At 33.7% G+C, this 16310-nt stretch overlaps 1 protein-coding gene across 1 annotated transcript in view; it reads left to right on the forward strand.

The window, feature by feature from the left end:
* DGKB (diacylglycerol kinase beta) overlaps positions 1 to 16310 on the forward strand; it is a 551422-nt gene that overhangs the window by 124854 nt on the left and 410258 nt on the right. Inside the window, exons 9-12 of the mRNA XM_023532508.1 lie at positions 1280 to 1397; positions 3734 to 3822; positions 3902 to 4018; positions 13050 to 13148. Of these exons, the coding sequence (XP_023388276.1) occupies positions 1280 to 1397; positions 3734 to 3822; positions 3902 to 4018; positions 13050 to 13148 (423 nt within the window). The remainder of the gene's footprint in view (positions 1 to 1279; positions 1398 to 3733; positions 3823 to 3901; positions 4019 to 13049; positions 13149 to 16310) is intronic.

Consider the following 16310-nt stretch of genomic DNA (forward strand, 5'->3'; position numbering starts at 1 on the left):
TAGTAAATGGTATACAAGAACTATATGTTAATGAGAAAATGGTAGTAACAAAAATAATGATGTATAGTGACTTTATTCAATACATTTAAACATCTTGTAAGGAGTTCAAGGCATTCAATAGCATCATATTATTTCACTTTAATCTTGAACAGTGCAAATGGGATTAAATGCCTATTAGTGAAGCAGCTGTTATGATATTTTACAGTTTTACTTGGAAGAATAAATAATAATTACAGTTGCTCGGCTAAAATGTGAATTAATTTAAATTCAAGATTTATTTTTGCAAATAAATATAAATGTTATAAATAAATATAGTAATACAGTTTTAATATTTTGACCACCTTTCTATGAAATTAAAATTATTCATATTTTACAAAAAAGGAGAAAACAAAATGATGATATAATTTAGATATTTAAAAAAGCTTATTGGGGTGTCTCCATAGTGAATTGGTTAGCACGTCTGCTTTACGTGCAGAAGGTTCTGGATTCGTGCCCTAGGTGGACCATACTCCGGGGGTGCCAGGCCCTGGGTGCACCCTGCGAACATGTGGGAGGAGATGCCCCACTTTCAGAGATCCAGTTCTTAAGGAGAAACAGCAACATTCATAGGTCAAGGGTGGAAGTGGGGTGGGGGTGAGGGGAATTAAAGAGAAGAAAAAAAAATAAAACTAAAAAAGCTTATCTTTTAAAATTTACCATTGAGACATACAAAAATATATTTAAATAAACTGTAACAGAGAATTCTCAATTAAAGCCTTAGAATACCACCCATAACTGACCTTTAAGTATTATTGCTTCTCATCCTATCCTTCTGCCTTTTTATAAGACATAACGACCATCATTAAATTTGCATTGACTACTAAGCAAGTGTTAACATATTTTTTCCAAGTTTTTATTTGTAAGGCCCTTCTATTCATTTTTTCCCCCCTTTATTCATTTGTTGGTTTCTGGAATTGTGCTAAGGATAAAGTATTCAAACTTGAGGTGGACACATCCCTCTGTTTGGCAGGTCATTATGATGGTTTGGGACATGCTGCTGAACTATTGACATTAGACGAGAATTTGTGGGTTGCTATAGCATCCCAAGATTCATTAGCAGGGTCTCATTCCGCTAGAGCACATGTGTTTTTCTAGACTCTGTAGTGATCTTGGAGAAAGTTAGAGATGAAATAACAGATTGTCTTCAAATGCTTCAGTCCAGCTCTGAATTTTATTGGCACCTACACATTCCACTGTTTATTTCATTAAGTGAAATCTGTTTCTCTTACGTCCCATGCAGAACGTGAAAGATGACGGACAGCATGTGTGGCGACTCAAGCACTTTAACAAACCTGCCTATTGCAATCTTTGCCTGAACATGCTGATTGGTGTGGGGAAGCAGGGTCTCTGCTGTTCCTGTGAGTATGTTTTTACTGCGTGGATGTCATCACCTCTAGTGAGAAAAGGTCGATTTTTATGGAATGGTCCTATTTGTAGATGGAGAACTAAGGAATAATTCTGTGCCTTCCAGTAACTATGATTTATGCTTCCCTGTGGTATGATTCTGGATGTTTAGGTCACTTCAGCTTTACTTTTCTACAGTTTTGGGAAACCCTCCCTTGTACAAAAGCTAAAGACATTTTCTAATTTATTAGCCATTTTTTGTTGTTGTTGTTTAATTGTAGTTTAATTTATTCCTTAGTCTCATTTCTATGGAGATTGTTATAAAAATTTTTACTAGTTTCTCATATCTTGCTCATTTTTATCCTTATTTTTCCCCAAGTTAGCTACTTTATTCACAATGACTTTTCATAATGAGTCAGTTCCTTCAGGTCTTAAAAAAAAAAAAAAGTTAAATCAATTGATTATCAGTTTGCATTTCAACTAAGAAATAACAAGAAATACAAACTAATCTTACACCTTAGGCATTTTATTTTAATCCTATCATGAAGAAAATCTTCACATATGGCTAATAGGTATTTTGGAACCCAAAGCATAGCTAGTTCATAAGTTGTGGCCATTTTCATTCCAGTATATGTATCTTTGCAATTTTTATTGTAGTCTATTAAGTGAACATTGCTCATTAGAATTTTCTAATAGTTTACATTACAATTAATTTGTAAGTTGCCTGAGTATTTTTAAGTCAACATCATTTATTCCTGAAAAACTTTTATGTCTCCTGATGCCCCTCTTAAAACAGAGGGTGTATTGTATACTCCTCACCAAAGTGTGAAGTTGTCCAGCAGTTTGACTATCTACACCCTTTTCTGCTATGAAACTGTCAAGTTTTTTAAACACATTACATGTTTGTGTATTTATATTAAGTCTAATTTCTCACTTGGCTTCCATACAGTATGTCATTTTTAGGTATTATTTTCAGCTATCAGCTTCTTAGGTAATATAGGAATTAACTTTCTCTCACATGTATTATTTGACATTAAAAAAACATGTCTCTGCCACACTTCAGTGATTTCTGAAGTGTTTAAGGATTTTAATAAGGTGACATGAAATTGCCAGGTGTTAACTTCAAAGGGCAGTTTCTAGTGGCTACATTTAAAAGGCTAGTTATGCTAGAACGTTCTCCATATACTAAGGAAATACTTTATTTTTAAAGTTCTATTTTTAAGAAAAATAATTTTTTATTAAAGATTCTATTGATGGGAGCATAAGAAACAAAATGATAACCCTCAGGTAAGGTGAGAGAGAGAATTTTGCTCACAAATTTTAACTGGTTAATGTGGCAAATATAATACTCTTAATTTTATTGCCAACATGGAAGAGAAGAAAAGTATGTTTTCTCCTTCAGTGTTACCAAAGGAACTCACAGATATGACTATTTTGGAAAAATTTTACTATATAAATATTATGTTGATTTAGTTTTTTTCATTCTAATTTTATGAAGTGGTTAGTTTTTATTTGTTTTATTAAAAAGGCTACATGATCTTTTTTGATTTAATTTTTATTCTATGTATTTATGCATCTAGAACCGTAATTTGAAACAAGTGTTTTATTCAAAGAACATCTGCATATGACCCTAAGTTATATTCAGAATCAAGCCATGAAATAATTTGAAGATACCAATAAAACACACACATACCTATATATGTTTGCATGTGTATAGATGCATATTTGCATATAAATATAAAATTTTGCATATGTATGTATATTATATGTTGCCTAACAAAAGTTGTTCCTTTTGGACAAATAGTTCCATGATGGCAAATGAGGGATGAATTGTTACTAAGCCTAGCACATATGATGACATCTATTCTCTGGAAATAGATTAATCAGCCATTTAAGGTTTATATAAATCAATAGACAAATAGCATAAACTCATGGGCTTTTATTCCCATGCCCTCCAGCTGCTCTCATGCCTATACTTTGTAAAATATAGATCTCTTTCTTCTAGCAAATGACACCAAGCCATTTGGCAGTCATCAATTTGTCTTTAATATTTTTGTCATCTGGAAATTATTGTGAAAAATTTGAGGGAGGTCTGATTTAATTAAGCATTTCCTGCTATGCCATGATAGAGGAGTCTTGGTTTTTCACATGCATAATATTTCCTGTACTAATTGGCCTTTTGCATTCTATGGTAAAAACAGTCGACTTGGATTTTTCCCTGATGTGGCTGATTGGATTGATTAGGGAGCAGTGGATATGAAATGAGGTTCTGTTAATGTCATTCTTTCCCTATAAAATTGCAATCAAGTTCAGGATTAGTTCCGAATTTGTGTACATGTTTCCTTTACAGTCTGCAAGTACACAGTCCATGAGCGCTGTGTAGCGAGGGCGCCTCCTTCTTGCATCAAGACCTATGTGAAATCCAAGAAGAACACTGATGTAAGTGTATGACAGTGCTGGCTTTCCGAGGGTGTTTATGGATTCCTCTTCTTACCGCAATGCTCTTATTTTCTTCTAGGTCATGCACCATTACTGGGTTGAAGGCAACTGCCCAACCAAGTGTGATAAGTGCCACAAAACTGTTAAATGTTACCAGGGCCTGACAGGACTGCATTGTGTTTGGTGTCAGATCACAGTGAGTAACACTGGAAAATAAATCTCTAGTATCCACTCACATCAAAGACTGTGTATCTTATCCTCTTCAAGAGTCTGACCCTGAAAGATCATTTTGTATTTCAGACTAAGTCAAGATAAAACCATGAAGTTTCTTATTTTATCTGGCTCCTAAAAAGATAAAGATCAGAGTCAGATTTGTCCTCATAGAATTAAGAATTTTAGAGCTAGTGACAATTTTGGAGATGATATCATCCTAACGTTTTCAAATTGTGCTCCCTGGAGCCCTAGGAGTTTACCAGGAAGGTAATCAAAAGCCACAGTTAGGGATGGCCAATGAGCATTGGATACTGACTAGGTAGCGTTTAGATCTCCCTCCACTCCACAACCCTATTTTGGTAGAGTTTTTTGTTTTACATATTGTCAATTCATTTTAATCACAGGATAGAAGAATAAACAATGTGGTCCAAAGATTATATAATGAAGCTCCTAAGACCAAAGCTCAATTTTCCTTGACCACATGGCTACATAGAGATTCAAGTGGGTTCACATTTTAGTTCTTGATGCTTCTAAGAACTCACTTTACCTTCTTCACAATATGTTGTTGCCTTGTTCCTTCAGTTAAATCATAAATTGAAGGGTAAGAGATACAACAGTAAACTCATTTATGATATTGATAATGGAAAAAGAAGAGGTAAATCCATCTTTGCTGGGACACTTAAGGACTCCACTTGGTTTGCATGATTGTTTAAGCCTGTTTTTGAGTTGATTAGTTGGTACTTCTAGTATGTCATGTTTAATTTCTGGAGATTGATTAGGATGTTCAATTTCAAGAATAGCCGTTTTTGACAATAGAGTACAAAAACATTTATGAGACTGGGGTTTTGTGTATTTTCTCTAATTGTTTTTTTTTCCAGCTAATATTTGAGTCCTCTTGTGATAGTTCTTATTTTTGTGGAAATAAAATAGTAGGGAGCACTGTTTCAGTTAAGCAAATAAGTTTCTCTGTAGTGTACCTCAACTCGCCTTCACCATTTAATTATTTTTCTTAAATACACACGTACATAGAAGGTAATGGGAAAACAAACTGTGACTTGCATTTCAAAAAAAAATTAAGTCCTTTTTTTAAACGAACATATTTTCTTCAATCATGTTCAGCTATTACTTAGTTAAATTATATTTACATTTGAAATTTTCTCAATTATGAAAGTTTGATTTTTTGGAGTGTTTATTTTTATAATGTCTAACAATGATTTAAACAATGCATATAAATTACTAAAACATATTGAGTTTTCAGTTTTAAGAAAACCACAACTATTTTTAAAAAATCTATGCATATTTAAAAAGTTGCTTTTTTTTTTTTTTTGCTAAGCATCTATAAAATATGTAATTTTTGTTTCAGATCTTGTAGGAGCTTGTTCCTCTTGTTTTCTGCATGCAGTGCATCATTCATTAGTTATATTTTTATCATAAACTGAAATTAAAGGATATCAGAATTGATTTCTTCTTTGAATTTTAAGTTATTTGCCCATTCTTCTTAAGTTTCAAAAGCAATGTCTTAAGTTTATTTTTTCTTTACTTTTTCTATTTCTTAAAATAATCAATGTATTTAAAATGCATACTCAGCTTGAACACTCTAAAAATATGCATTGCTACCTCTCCTAATATAAAAGTTTTTTGAGCTTATAGAATTTTCTTTATTTGACTCTTCTCCTCCTTTCTCCATTTAATCTTTATGAAGTATATCTTCTGGCTTCTGCATTCTATGGGAATCACTCTTCTCAAAGTTGCCATTGCTAGTCTCTTACTGGTTCTCAAGACAGCTTGAAATTCTTTTCTTGTTTTATATGTCATCTTGTTTTTCTCATTTTATTTCTTTAACTGTTCCCCTAATCTGTGACTCCAAAATCTATATTTCTAGCCCATCTGCTCACTACTTATACTCATATATTTGGTCTTGATCCTGGCCCTGGCCTTGCAAGAAATTAGGCCTTTCCTTTTATAAGAAAGAGTTATCGCCTCAGAATAAACTGTATTTTTTAAAATATAAGGATTTTATGTCTGAATCAATTCAGACAACATGACCTAACATCTTATTCTTAACTAAAGATCAATGTGTACATGAAGATGATTTTATTTGTTCACTGTGACAGAGCACAGTATAATCTATAATTGTTTTTAAATCCCTGAGCTCTACTCAGGAAACAGGGCCATTGAGGAAACACTGGGGTTTAAGGTGGAGTTAGAAAAAAAAAAAATAGTTGCTGTCTTCATAAGCTGTCTTAAGTCCTGAGACTTCTGGCCTACCTCAACTTTATTTGATGAAACCCTGACTTCCAAGGGTCCCCTGGGTATTTGGTTAATGAAACAAGACTTGCACAATAAAAAAAAAAAAAAAAAAAAAGTTTTCACATATTCAGGAAAATATATAGCCTTCTTAAAAGTCACTTTAACTTTTATGCATTTTTTGGATATTTTTAAAAGCAATTATGAAGACATTCATTAATTTATTGATTTTGTGCTTAAGTTAGAATAATTTACTTCTAAACATTTATATATTTAGTACAATCTACAGCTTCTTATTTAACCATTGTTTGAAAATTTTAGTATAAAGTTGATTTACTCTTGACTGATGCTTACTTACTGCTACTGATTGTCTTCAAACAAACTGAATCTACTTTCTATGTTCTTATACTTCCCAGAAAGTGCTATTGATGCAAAGATCTAGCAGAAGCTGTGAAGGTGATGGGATATGACTCCGTCAATGTGGAGCTTTAGGAGGGCCTATATGAATGAAGGCCAGGAGGTATAGATTATGGAGAGAAATAAAAAGAATGAAGCTTGACTTCATTTCTGAGTTTTCCAAATGCCATTACTTCCTTTTATATGTTGCTTTTGAAAATGGCTTGAGTCTTATAAGACAGACTGACCATATTCTTAAGATGATCTCTGTCCAACAACTAAGATAGTAGTTGTGCAGTCTTGGGACAGGTATGTAAAGGTTTAGGACATTTTCCTAATTTACACAATAGTTAAAATACCTATCAGTGTAGGATTGTTATAATAATTAAATTAGTAGAAAAATGTTTGTGCAGATGTATGTAGGGCAGGACCTCATACATAACAAGTGCTCAGTAATTGACAATTATTATCATAGGGAAAACTAGGTAAGATATCATGCTGGGGCACAAAACCCAGTTCCTGGTTCTCAGATGGCACGCCATGAATATCATTCATGTCATTTCTCTGTCACCTCTGGAAGGATCTGTAGTTGCCCAGTAAAAGAAACCCGTGGACTTGAATCTCTCTATATTCTAGACTAAACTGAATATTTATATTCACAAGTGGCAACTATTCTAACTCTTTTCTATGAGACATGCTATCATCATGCTTGTAGTCATTGGAAATAGAGTTAGAAGTCAATTTACTTTATTCTTGTCTTTCACCTTTATCTCATATAGTCAACGTATCACTGAGCCTTGAAATTTCCTTCTTAAAATATCTCTCTCAGATTTGAATTTTTGTCTCCATCGTTCACAGCCCAAGTGCAAACTCTTAGCACCTCTTAACTAGATTAGATCAGAGTGTCTTGGCTTATCTCCCTAACAGAAGGTACTTTTCCTATAATGCAGGCTGTGAACCACCTCCAGAATCATCTTCTGAAAATACTAGTTTGTTATCATATGTCACCTTCAGCAACCTATAATAGCTCTGTAATAATAAATGCAGCCCTAATCTCCTTTCACCCAACCTGGTTTTCAGTTACTCAAATACCATACCCAATCCTAAAGGACATATATAATATCCTCTCTATGCATAGCCCCTGCTGTAGCTGTGCATATTTTTTGACAGTCCCTTGGGAAGGCCATGCTTCCCCTCTACCTGTTTTCTTGCTCACTCTGCTCTCTTAAATGCAGCCCCCTTAAATTCTGACTACACCCGAAGAACCAATAAGTTCCCTATCTCCCTTGAAATTTTCTTTGACACTGTTTTCTTTTTCTGAATACTTTCTATATTTTTAATCCACACCAAAAGGAAAGGCTGAAGTGCTTTCCAGTGGTTGTATATCTGCATGCTTACATTGTTCACACTGCTAGACTACAGTCTGATTCAGCTCTTGTCCAGTATACACATTTTTCCTAATCACTCAAGTTCTTGATGGAGTTCTGAGTTTTGAGGAGGTCCTCAATAACTTCACTTTAATGACTGATATACTACTCTTCTTACTGTTAACACTGAATTTTAAATGAATGATTTAAATTCTATTTTTTAAAAAACATGTAATATTCAAGTCTGTATCAGATACACAAGTTAGTTTAGATAAACCCATTTTAACACACCTTTTCTTAGTCAATACCAGTGGCTTCTTGATATTATATTATTTTGCCATCATGTAGCCATAAATATAGGCTCTTAGAACTGAGTTCTGTCTTCTTTAGCAAATCTAACCAGTCAAAAAAATAAAAACAAAAAAATCCTAAGTAAGAACATTGAAACCTACCTTCTAACCTTTAGGCAACTACTTTCTTGTGCTTAATAATTCAATCATCCAGGCTAACTGTTCTCATTGGCTCTCTATTTCTTCTTTTGCTTACATCTCATGATCTTTAAGATCACACTGTTTATAACTGCTCATTTATGCTACGAGTGGATTTTCTTGACATTCTATTTAAAACATGTTGTAATTGCTCCTGGCTGTAGTAAAATGTCGCTGGTCAGGCAGGATTCACCAGAATAGGAGGGTGATACATTTTATTTGAGCTTAACTAAAGGAAGCCTATATTGCAGCTATGGATTATTTACCTTTAGTATCATGGAGGGCTACTACTTTTATTAAAATATTGAGGTCTTAACAGTAATGTTTAAAAGTTTTCAATATCTTTCCAATAGAAGGGTTTATTATGCCTTAGCAAATACTGGCATCAAGGCAGTATCCTGAAATTGCAAAGGATTAGAAGAGACAAAAGAATGTATAAATAAACCAACAAATGTTCTTCTAAATCACTTAGTTTTTTTTTAGAATGACATTTCTCTTTATTTCCCTCCAAATTCTCACAAAAATTTCTTTTCTATTCTTTTCTTGACTTCTTAGAGTCTACTGCTTTCTTATCAATATGATACTACCACGTTTTTCTGTACTCCATCTCATAAATGTACACACACACACACACACACACACACACACATACACACACACTTACACACATTTTCTTTATCCTCCCTAACTTGAAACAACTTACTTCAATAAACATAGAACTGGCTCTAAATTAGGTGCTTTTCAAAATTGCCGTAAACTCTGAAAATTATTTCCAAGTGTTTAATTCACTTCCAGAAAAAGCCGGTTTATACTATTTTGGATTTCCTAGATATGGAACTGATTCTCTTAACATAAATGGGAATTTCTGTGCATACAATAAAATAATGACCTGAGGATTTCTAAGCCTTACTCTTTGCAAAGAGAACCATGGACAAAAATAAAAACATTTTTAAAAAGATAGCAATTCCTTTTCTCTGGGACTCCATTGATCATTTTATTGAAGAGGCAGGATTCATCAGTGCTCTGGTTTATTTCTATTCTTGATGAGGTTCTTTACACTTTTGCTGACTTGGGACCTGGGTTATCTTTACATCAATTGTCAGTCTTCGGCATCTTATTGACACTGAGAAGAGCTTAGTTGTATCTTTTTCTTTTATGCTTGCTGTAAAATGTCATGGTGACAAGTTAAAGTGACTTTTTAAAAAAATTATTGAAAAATAACATACTTGCAGAAAAGTACAAATATCATAAGGGTAGAGTTGAAAGAATTTTGCACAAATGAGCATCCTATGTTAACTAGCACCCGATCAAGAAGCATAACGTTACCAGTGACCTAAGATTTTGCGGGGGGGAAGGGGCTTTTAAATTCTATTACATAATTGCCATTTTGTCGATTGTTTGCTCTTTTTTTTTTTAATAGACTTTTTTTTCCAGAGTACTTTTAAGTCCACAGCAAAAATAATTTTTACTTTTCATGTTGATAAATATTTTGGGGACTATATGTATTTTCTCTTGGCTTTCACATTTTATATTTTGTGTTCAACTATATGTCTGAGCAATATGATGAATAAACTAGACTGCTATACAAATTTAATTCACAGCCTGTAGAATGATCGATAGTTATAACATGGTGTCTTCAGCTTTGACATTTCTGCTTGCGGACAATGCCAAGATGTGAATGGCCACCAGATACATTTACCAGCTGCCAGTTTCAGTCTTAATAAAAATATAAGGTTTCCTTGTACATTATTAGTCAATATAGACTTCTTGGGTAGGAAAATTTTCTTGCACATGTGTCCCTGTGTCACTGATGGTTATCGACCTTCTTATACAGAATTTGCTACACACTTATCTTCCTGCAGGACTCTGCCTCTCAGCTCCCTAGGCAGAACTAACAGATATGGGCCACATAACAGTCAAACTGGAATATCCCAGACTAGTTTAACCTAGCTGTGCAGAGATTGCTATTTCATGGAACCAATTGCTGGTACCTGTATTCTGAAACCCTCATACCGCCGTATAGACACACTGTTCAACTTGTCAGCTGTGTGATTCTACCTGAGTCCTCGGTTCTTTCTTTTGGGCTGTGAAACTATTTTAAATGCCAAAAAAGCTGTTATAAAGTTTATTTTATTTTCGCTATCTCGTCTTAACCTCTGCTAACCCTCAAATAACTATATAGAGAGGCCAGTCATTCTTAACCATATCATTTACAAATTGTTAGAAATACATGGAACGGAAACATGGAGGAGGCTGAGGCCCTCAGACTGCAGATCTGTGGTCAGTACTGGCTAGAGGTTCAGAGTGGCCTGCCCTTTTGTCCTTTGGAGTCATATGTGAGGCTTTACAAACTTCAGTCAAGATGAAAAATTCAGTGTACTTTCTCATTCTGTACACATAGGATTTTAATCTTGTACCTTGCTATTTGTAGGGGCTTCTTAGAGCCTGCATTCTCAGTTTTAAAGTGGTTTCTTAGGATCGGAAAGCAAAGCTTTTTCTCTGTAATGCTCGGCACAGAAGAGCCTTACAACACATAATCTGTCTTTGGTTCTAGTTCCATTTTATAGTTATTGGTATATTTGTTTCCTAGGACTGCCATGACAAAATAATACAGAATGAAGGACTTACATAGAAATGTGTTCTCTCATAGTTCTGGAGGCTAGAACTCTGATATCAAGATGTCAGGTGGACCATACTCCCCCTTGAAGGCTGTAGGGAAGAATCCTTCCTTGCCTCTTTTCCTACTTTCTGGTGGTTGATCACAATCCTTGATATTCCTTGACTTGCAGCTGCATCACCAAATCTCTGCTTCAATGTCACATGATCTTCCCTCCCTGTCTATCGCTTTATGTCCAAATTTCTCTCTTTTTATGAGGACACCGGTCATTGGATTAGGGATCAAACCAATTATGAATAATGACATCTGAACTTTGAATACATCTACAAATATCTTAATTTGCATTCGTAGGTACTAGCAGTTAGGACTTCAACATATCTTTTGGGGGACCCAGTTCAACCCATAACACTTGGTAATCCATTTTCTCTAAATCCAAAATCCCAAGGCCATAATGTATTCTAAGAAGATTAAGTCTGAAAAATAATTGTATATTTAAAATAATTTATTCTGAAGAAACCATGCATTTGCATGTGCCCAATCAGAGTGTCCATTTGTTTAGTTCTGTTTTTCATGTGGCTGCAACTGCTTCTTTATCTTCATCATGTGTTGCCTGCTGACAGAGATCTGCAGTGGCTGATTTGATTAAACCACTTCTTTAGAAGGAGTTTACATGCCACTGAGAAGCAGAGCTGTTAATTGTGGACGAACGTACAAAGGTACTTTCATTTCATCTAATGTGGCCTAATGTGTATTAGTTATAATATAAGCGCCTTAACTACAAAGCAGGAGTTAGCTTGACAGATACTTTAGCTTGAAGGACAACAGAAATACCCCCTTCAACAGAGTTCTATCACCAACAATAAATTAACACTCATTGGACTCCTATGCTTGGTTACTAATTAACTATTACAAAGGTAAATTTCTTGTGAAAATTAATGTACCAATGACTTCATTGGGGTGGCGTTTGGTTCAAAATTGAAAAATGATGCAGCTTTTTTTGTTTGTTTTGAATGAGACATGTTATTTTATTAACATATATAGTTTTTCTAAAGTACGATATTTCAATTGAATTGATAAGATGTGGAGAGGCAGAAATTCCTAGATGCCTTTAAACAACTGTTACTTTCACAAATCTGTATGATTCCAATAAAAAATTACTACCTAAATTTTTAAAAAAATCATTATTTAATTCACTGTGTTATGACATCTTAATTTAAACTTGTGACCAAGGTTGATAAAAATATCAGTTTAGGTTCATATATGTTGAAAAGTAAATAACACATTATATGATTATACACTAACTTAATATATAGCTGGTAAATACAATATAAAGATACATTTTTATAATGATAATCATCTTATATTTATATCCTGTTCCTACTGAGATGAATCTCTGGTTGCATTTACATATTGAATTACAAAGTTAAAACTAATGATGGGATCAATTATGCCCCATACTGAGCTGTGCACTTTGGAGTGACTTTGAGAAAAGAGGAGGGTCAAAAAAAAAAAAAAAAAGAAAAAAACGGCATCCACAGTGCACAGTGGTTTCAAGATTATGCTAACAGATAAGCAAATGAAGGACTGCAATGGAAAATATTGTGTGTTTGTCAAATAAATCAGGCTTTTTTGGTGTAAAACCTAAAGTACTTTATTAACATTTCTGAGAATTAGAAACTATATTGGCTGGGTCATGGAAGTTGCTAAATGGTTTACTTAAGGCAGATATATAAGAGAAGATGTTATGTGAATCTCTTCACGATCTTGTTTGTTTGTTTGTTCTTGTAATTCTTTTAATGTACTTTTAATATATTTGCTGTCTCTCAGTTGAAATATAATCTGCCCCATATTTGCTGTTGTCATGCAAATTTTGATAGTGTCCTCTTTCTCCTTTCCTAGCTGCATAATAAATGTGCTTCTCATCTAAAGCCTGAATGTGACTGTGGACCTTTGAAGGATCATATTTTACCACCCACAACAATCTGTCCCGTGGTACTGGTGAGTTTTTCCTTCTCATCATGCTGCTATAACATAGAGTTTCTATGACTAACTGGTACACTATACCACTAAATGCTTCCAGAGCTAATTGTCCATTGATCGAGGCAGAACTGTATAGATATAAAATAGCCCATTACTTTGGAGAAGACACCTTTGCCCACTATATTTCCTTTTTCTTTCATGGCACAATAAAAGTTTTAGTAAGGTATGCTCTAACTGAAGCTGACTCAGGTTTTATCACTTAGTCATGATGTACTTACCAGAAATTGTATAGGCAGAACACTTCTACATTTTACATGTTTTATAGATCTAGCTTCCCAGAATAATGAAGTTATTCCTATGGGCAATTTTGCTGGGGATGCATATTATATATCTGCAATGTTGAAGTGTCCCATCTAGGTCAGAGGCTACCTAAAATGAAGACACACACCTTGGAGAAAGCTATGCACTGTCATTAGGAGTATTTTATCTTTTTTTAGTGAACAATAAATTGAACTACCTGAAAAGTAATTACTTAATTGATTAAATATACAAGTGAAAAATGCATAAGTAAGATAACTCTGAAAAGAACAAACCTTGATAGAAAGAGAAGCAGTTATTCAAAGATCGTGTTCATATTACATTTTAAAAATCCAAATTATTTCTAAAGTGAAACAGTTATTTTACAAAACAAACTATTTTATATCTATAATGCAGTTCTCAGTTTTTAAAAACAACATGAAAATTAAGTGGCTGGAACTTCAGTTTGATATAATAAAAATACAACAACTAAGAAATGTTAGACAAATACTTTTCTAAAGGTCAACTTAGAAATTAATCAAATTACTCAATTTGCACCCACTTATGATTCATTTTGTAATTATCTGTAAAATACTGGTTGTACTTTAAATGTCTTTATTTAAAAATTACTAAAAACTCTTCATTTTCTAAAACTACAAATGTAGAGCAAAAGAAAATACCTCTACATTGCTGAGGATAGCAATAACTAATCCTAACTTCTTTTTTCATGTAAAATTTATTAGACATCCTGTGGTATATAAGATTAATTAAAATTAATGAGAGCCATGTAAAAATGCTTTACATTTTAGATGAATTTTGGTGTTAGTTTTATACTTTTATAGTATTTTCTTAAAGAGAAACAACTTGTAAATTTTTTATGTATTTTCAGTTTTTAAAAAAAAGTATAGTAAATTTACTGATTTAGATGCATCCTAGATCTCAAAGTTTAACTCTGCGAAGAAATCTGTTATCATACTGTCATCCAGCTGCCTTTGTAACTTCTTCTCAACTCTGAGAGCCAGGGGACTACTGCTTTGGCCAACTTATGCAACTGCTGGTCACATAAAGTCAGACTTGAGATGGATTCTTTTTGTTATTCTTTCCTTTCTTTGAAAGAATCAAAAATAAAGATGTGTGGCGTGAATATTCTTGTCTTCTAATAGTCTTGCAAACCCTTTCATTGCTTCTTTAGACACTTTTGATTCTGAAGATTTATTTTCAATCATTAAACATTTCTGCAGTTTTAATCACAATATGTTTTTCATTATTTGCTAATTTATCATTTCCTTAATACGATCTACTCTGAAGTATTAGGGACTATTGACCACCTTATCCTTCATGAATTTCTACCTTTCATTGATTCGCATTATACCACCTCTCTCCTGGTCCTTCTGTTTCTTTGGATGCTTCCTTTTATTATCCTTCTTGGCTTTCATGACTTCAACCTGGCCATGTTGGTGGATCCCCTTGCTCTACCCTCACATGTCACAGCTTTCTTCTCTAACTTCTTCCAAGTAGGATCTTGTTTATTTAGTGGATTTCATTATCCTGTTAGTTTATATTCAGGTCATTCTCCTCTTACAGATCTCAAAGCTATAAATCTGTAATCTGGAGGCCCCATGTTTTATTTGCCCCATGTATTATTATTTAATGTAATAATGATAACTCTTATTTACTAAGTATATATTCTACACCAGCTACTTTGTTAAACAATTATTCATTCATTCAACAAGTATTTATTGAGTGTCTAGTATATGCCAAGTAGTGTTATAGATGTGGGAGGGCAGTAAAAAGCTAAATCAAAACTTTGCCTTTATAGAGCTTTCATTGTATTGGGGTGAAATAGACAAAAAACAATGTAATAAATTATTTAGTACCTGGTTGTGTTAAAATGCTGATTGTATTTTAACTGTAAACAAATGAAATTAAAGCAGAAGAGGAAGAGAAGAAATGCTGGGGCTACATTATGAAAGAAACAGTCAAGAAAGAGTTAACCAAGGAGATAGTTGAGTGAAGAGTTGAAGAATGTGAGGGAGTCACCCATGTGGCTATCTGAGGTCATAATTTCACAGACAGAGAAGTCACCAAGAAAAGACTCTGAGGTAGGAGAAATCTGACATATCTGAAAGGTATCAAGGAGATTAGTGCCTGGGCTTGAGTGAGCTAGGGGAAGAATAATAAAAGAGAAAATGAAGTATGTCATAAGATTTTCATATCATGTAGGGCAATTTAACCATTATAAGATCATGAGCTTTTACTCTGAATGGAAGCCATTATAGGATTTTGACTTACATTTAAAAAGAATAATATACTTTTGTATTGAGGGGGCAACAATGGAAAAAAAATTATGACACTTGTACTTTCTCAGAGAAATGAGAAGCTGGGTCATTGCTGAGAGCAAGAATGGTATAAAGCATATGAAAATTTTGAAGATTGGAAAAAGGTACACAACAGTTGTCTAGGGAAGTGGTAGCTTAATGGATCAAAGAAATCTCATAGGCAAGGAGTAATGAGCAGTTGCTTGTTACTAATTATAAATTTAGAACAAGATCGGTAAGCATGGATGAGTATATTTCTCTGGTCACGTTCAGTCATTATTTCTCCAATTACATTTTAGTTCTAGGAGTAGAATAAGAATACCACAGCCTTAATGAGATTGTTTTGCCAAATAGGACAAAAAGAGAGAATAGCCAGGGAGTTGAGAGCATATGCAAGAGAATGATTATAATTGCCTATAGAATTTAAGCCTGAAGATGAGAGAAGTAAGGACATGAAGAATGAGGTATAGTAAACAAATGTTAGGAACAACGCATTGTGGATTACAGTTGAATCACAGATTGTTGGAATCAAGGTTATTGTTGTCGGGTTATGGGAGTGAGTGAA

Source organism: Pteropus vampyrus, unplaced genomic scaffold, assembly GCF_000151845.1.
Source record: "Pteropus vampyrus isolate Shadow unplaced genomic scaffold, Pvam_2.0 Scaffold4, whole genome shotgun sequence".
In the NCBI taxonomy this organism is placed as follows: Eukaryota; Metazoa; Chordata; class Mammalia; order Chiroptera; family Pteropodidae; genus Pteropus; species Pteropus vampyrus.